General features: G+C 39.7%; 1 protein-coding gene across 1 annotated transcript in view; it reads right to left on the bottom strand.

Annotated features, from left to right (window-relative positions):
- Positions 1-3,359: 3,359 nt before the first annotated feature.
- wrnip1 (WRN helicase interacting protein 1) overlaps positions 3,360-6,000 on the bottom strand; it is a 56,999-nt gene continuing 54,358 nt past the window's right edge. The window contains exon 7 of the mRNA XM_062977680.1: positions 3,360-4,223. Coding sequence (XP_062833750.1) covers positions 3,957-4,223 — 267 coding nt within the window. The 3' untranslated portion in view covers positions 3,360-3,956. The remainder of the gene's footprint in view (positions 4,224-6,000) is intronic.

Raw genomic sequence — 6,000 nt, 5'->3', positions numbered from 1 at the left:
TGTGAAGTAGAAATAGGCAAAATTTGCAACAAACTCATAGTGTGCTTATTGCAATGTGTGGATTTGAGCTCTGGTCACCTAATTGTGACCAAATACTATAGCCCAGGGTTGGGGAATGTCTGCTCCTGATGCTGTTAGACTTTGAGTCCCATCAACCACAGGCTGGTTGCCCAGTAGTAATGGAGAATAGCAACAACAGTTCATGAACTAAGCGTCAAGAGTTTTCCCACTGCATCACAGTCTCTTTTAGTCTGAAAGACTTCAAATTCCCACCAGCCCCCAAGATTTTGTTCAAAGCACCATCATCCTTCTGCAAATGTATCTCTCTCATGATGACATACAAAGCCAGGCACCTGACATTTGCAACCCGAGTTTAATATACAGTGCCAGGAAGGTCTGTGGCATAAATTATCAGGATCAATGGTAGGGTCATCACAATGACATTTAGCAGTAATCCAGGGTAGGGTTTTATTGTGGCAATTAAATTAAAGAGTCTTGTCTTAACACTACCGCAATGCATATCTCTGCTGTTTACGTAAGCCAGGGATATGCTTGGCTCATTGTCTGGGCATCTAGGTATGTCCCAGCGTTGGGTTTTTACTATACCTGGAAAGCAATAGAACTTTATTCCACAAAGTTTTTCTGTACCCAGCCTCCTTAAGAATGCTTTGTGTAATGTGTCATCATACACTCATGTTTTGACATAACAGCCTGTGGTTTTCCACAATGGGGGAAGGCCCATTCTAATTTGTGGAAATAAAGTTATTTTGTTATCCTAATACTCAGGTACCCAGTGTATTGGGGGCATAGTAATACAGTCCATACATCCTTAGCAGGCCTATTGCTTTCTTTCACATGTCTTGCAAATTTTCATGTTTTGACACCAACCTTCAAAGGGCCATTAAGTTAGTATCTTCCAAGAACTTATCTTTGTTCGTCCTGCCCAAGCTGGGAGAATCCATTTGATTACTGATCCTAACAACTGGATTTCAGTCACCTAGAAAAATTTCATACTGATATTTACGTCTGCCTGAATTTAACTTTGCACTCTGTGAATTCAATTCAATGCAATACAGTGTTCCCTCACTTATCATGGGGGTTATGTTCCAGGACCACCTACAATAAGTGAAAATCCGCGAAGTAGGGACACTATATCAATTTTAATATTTATACATTATTTTAGTAGTTATACACTATTTTAAGTTTTTATCAACCAATTGTGTGTTGAGAAATCACCTCCCTCTCCTCCCGTTGCTGCCTGGCCTCTTTTTCTCTCTCTTTGGCTTCTCCTTCTTCCCATCCTTAGGCTTTAAATTGTAATTTTTTATGATTTATAAGTCTTTTAGAGTTTATTGAAAAACCGTGAAACAGCAAATCCACGAAAAGTGAACTGCGAAGTAGTGGGGGAACACTATTAACAAGTCTGCATCTTCTCCATCACTTTCTAACAATGGATTTAATCTGAAAGTGAAAGCACTGTTTGCAAATATGAAGGCAGAATGGTCTGAATTTGGACATCCACACTGGGGATTATTCAAAATATTTTGCTCCCGAATATGTATGTGGACCAGAGCTTGGACCAGTCATGCTGCTAGGAGTGCTTCTGAGTGTTGTCCTCTCTAAAACTAAAGTTTCTTGGCTTTAATGAAAATGTAGTGTAGTCATGGGCTTCCTTAAGCATGACAGTACAACCTTCTAAGCCTCCACTACTCAAAAATGTTTCACAGTGAAGCCATTTATCCATCAGCACAGATGGCTGCACCTGGACTGACATTTGTATTGCCAGTGCAAGTTCAATTCTCAGTGAGTGCCCAAGTAACAAGGTAGACAGGAATCGGGAAAGATTTAGGTTTCTTTTATCAATTTTAACTTACACTGACTGCTCATGCCCCCCCCCCCCAAAGTTAAGCTATCCTTGGAAAAATTAGGAAGGGCTAAAATGAGGAGACACAAGGTCGGGTTACTAAGGGCAGAATGCTACATAGCTGTGTTAAGCCACAGAGCATGCTCAGTAGGCAGGCAATGTTTTCCAAATGTTTAATGGTGCAGGCATGCTTAGTTGAGCATCTGTGAAATTTAGATTACTTTGCTCTTTACCCATGGATGTCATTTGGATGCTTACCAATGAGAATGACTTCTTCTTAGGCCTAAAGGAAGACTGTGGTATCCATACAACCTAATATGATACCTAACTATTGAGAATTAGTTGTGAATTGTAAAATGTCATCTCCCTCCCTCCTTTGGAAGACAAATTGTTATCTTCAGGAATTCCCTTCTCTACACAACTCTTATGCATACAGGAGCCGTGTTACATATTTCACCTGGTAACCTTACCCAAGTAGAGGCTGAATGGGAGGAAGAACAGGCTGCTTACCTGTAACTGTGTTTCTTTAAGTGGTCCTCTGTGAATTCACACATATGGGTTTAACCACGCCTGCACAGGTCCTAATGGAAAGCTTCTCCCAAGCTCTAACTTCAAATTTTGGCAGTAACCCCGCCCACTCCTCCCCAGGGCATAAAATCTGAACAATCAACAGATTTTGGCTTTTTGTATGTGTGTATGTATGTAGTGGGCTTTTGTATGTGTATGTATGTATGTGTATACACACACACACATATGTATACACTGGAGTTTGGTTCCAGGACTCCCTGGAGACACCAAAATCTGTGAATGCCCAAGTTCCATTTTATACAATTCCGTAGTAGAATATTGGCCCTTATAAAAATGGCAAAATCTGCTTGTGAATTTTGCAGTTTGATGGGGGAACATCTTCAAGCCAGGTTTAGCTGAAATGATGGCTATGATCTGTGTTTATGAGAGACTTCCAGTTTTAGACTTATTCTGTACAAAATTCACATGTGGTTTTGCCCAGAAAACAGCATTTTCTGTGTAGAAATATCAGTTCCCGTGCAGAGAATTCAGAATTCCACATAAAACAATTACTTGTGGATTTTGAGCAGAAGTTCTAAACTGCAAAGATTCTTAGCAGTCCAAGAGTCTTGCTATCAAGGTTTCTCAACACTTGCAAAACATGTTTTCCAATCATTCTTTGAATATTTTCAAATATTCTTTCTATCCCTAGACCGGGCAGCCACCATTTCAGAATCATGCTTTATGGTCACAAGAAAGTAACTATTCAAGTTGAGGGGCACTAGCCACACCACACGATTTGGGTGTTTCTGGTGTACAGCACAGATTTATTAACAGCTATGCAATCTATACTGTTTCCAAATACCTGTTGAGAAATTTTGTCATTGCTACCTATTGCTCAACAACAGCATATGCACTCATTATCAGGACACTCAATTTGTGGAGTAGCAATACATCCAAACCACCATCATTACCACATGTAGACCAATAAGTTATAAAATCAATTTTAATTAAGCTATTTCAAAATATCAGAAATAATTAAACAAAAATGTTTTCTATTTTAAGGTGCAAATAACAATCTTTCTTTCAAAGTCCCTTTTCACAGTTTTAAGTAAAATATACGAAAATTGCAAACAAAGGATATGGTCAGATTAAAATTAGGCATTTTTAAGTCCACTGATTGCACCAAAAGCGCTAAGTGCCCACATATTGTTATTAAAAGTGCCTGATTTGATCTAGACCATATCCCTTCTGCAATTAATGATATTAGCTGATTCAGACTCATTTAAATTCAATGATTTCAACTGATCCGGCAAACTGTAAACTAGATTGCATTTTGCAATATCCTCTTCCAAAGATCTGGGGTATCTTCCTATTTAAGGCAAACAGTTCACCTTAAGCCAGGTGAAGCCTGATAATTAACATGTCCACAGAAGTACATGCCACTATGAGCCCAGTAAGCAATTCAGTACTGTCAGCTCAGATTACACAGTGGTTGTGAAACAGAACTGAAATCAAAAGAAAATACTAGAAGTAATATCAAATCAAGAGCAGCAGAGCAGGAAAAAAAACCCCAGTCATATGTCTATTGTGTAAAAAAATTGGTCCCTTTGAGTTCTTTAGGCAGGTATTCCTGCTTCACAGGTTCTTTATATGCAGGGTTATATTTATATCCTTTAGCATAGCCAAGATCCTTCATGAGCCTGGTAGGTGCATTTCTCAAGTGCAAAGGAACTGGTGGAAGGGGTCCTTGGTAGTTTCTCAAGCATGCCTTGACGTTGTTGTAAGCACTGTATACCTCTATAGACTTTGGTGCTCTGGCAAAATAGACAACACACTGAGCGAGTAAGACCTGGAAAACCAAAGGGGAAAACACACAACAGAAAATGATTTGGAGTTCTTCTGGAGGGCATGCTACTAGCAGAGATATGTAACACTGAAAAAAATCCAAGCCCTGTGTCCCAAGACATCAGCTAAGCTCTGGAAAATCAGTGAATACAGTCAGCCCTCCACAGTTGCTGGGGTTAGGGCACAGGATTCTCATGAAAGTGAAAAACTGTGACTTTACAAGATCACTTCTTTGGGAATTTCTAGTTTTTCCAGTATGGCTCTGTCATATCCCAGCCATCTTTGGCCCCTGACCCCGATCCAGAAATGAACTCTGACCAGGATGAAGCTTATTCTGACTTTTTACCTAGTCCACAGAGGTCTCTCCAATTACAGCTGCCGGCTGTTGATAGCTCGGATGATTCCATAGTTGGGAGAGAAAGTGAAAATATTACTCCCATGGCGGAACCAGATGTTCTCAGTTCTCCAGAGATTTTGTCCTTCAACAGAAGGGAGTTTCTGTATCGCCAGAGATCCGAGAAACAAGAGCTCCACAGGAGTAACTGCTTGGCATCTCGAGGGGATAATGGATGGCTTTTCCCTTGGGAAACTTTAAGGAGTTTGGATTTCCTTGTTTGTGATCAATCTAAGTTCCATAAAAGTGCTTTGCACTGTGGACACTTCACAGTGTCAACGTTGCTATTTCCTGAGAAAGGTTCACCGTCTCTAGCTCCAAGTTTCCAGAACCTGGCGGCCAGGCCAAGCCAAGCCGCGACTCCTGAGTAGACCCGGATTAAGTCTACATCCTTGCCTTGTTCCTGAACCAAGTTTTGCCTCAGCTTCATTATGTTCCTGTCTTGATGTCAAAGACTTTCTAGTGACTTTGGACTTTGTTATTCAGCCTTGCTTTCTTGTTTTTCCCCCGCTCAAGAACTTTCCAACAGTTTTGAGCGTGTTTCGGTTTCTGGACTTTGGACAACAATATTGGACAATTTCCTTTAATTCTTTGAACTTATTCCTATCTTTTCATAAAGGACTATTATCTGCTAAACCTTTTCCCCTATTCATTCCTGGATTTATAATTGTTTTAATAAAGATATTAGATGTTTCATGGTCTCTGTCTGGTTTACAGTGCTCACACTGCCTTGGGTTATAACAGGCTCTACGGTCAGATTCCACTGGAAGCTAACTATAGAATTGCAATCAAAACTTAAAGGAGAGGTGTTCTCTCTAGAAATCTCTAAATCTTCCAATATGACTAGAGAAAGGTAACTACAGAGTCACACTGAAGGGTATACAGATTCCTAGATAGAACATTTTGAAATCAAATCTGTGCATAATTAAATCTGTAAAAAATCAAAACCACAAATGTGGAGGGACAACTGCAATGACTCACACAGGGTGCTTCCTACAGACACAGAGATGCAAATGACAAGTATGTTACAATTGTATGCAGGAAATATCTTTTGTTTCCGATTTGACTTCTTCTCGGAAACAGACGTGACAACTGATAGTAAGCTGCAAGCTGCTTGACTCAGTTTAAAATGTGGGAAGAGAGAAGTCACGGAGTGTCATTTCAGAATAAAATAACAGCAAGGGAATTGCATTTTAATATGTTCAATTTTATTCATGCATGTATATACCCAGGTATATGCAACATACTTCCTTGTCTAGTTTGCCATACACACTCATCCTGGTTTTGTCTGCAAGATCATTACAACACAATTACCTTACACCAGGTGATGATGTAGCCCAGTAAGAGATGTAAAGATTCAATTTTTAATTTCTTTGAAATTATCAGT

This window comes from Anolis carolinensis, chromosome 4 (assembly GCF_035594765.1).
Source record: "Anolis carolinensis isolate JA03-04 chromosome 4, rAnoCar3.1.pri, whole genome shotgun sequence".
NCBI lineage: Eukaryota > Metazoa > Chordata > Lepidosauria > Squamata > Dactyloidae > Anolis > Anolis carolinensis.
This window is presented reverse-complemented; position numbering and strand designations above follow the sequence as displayed.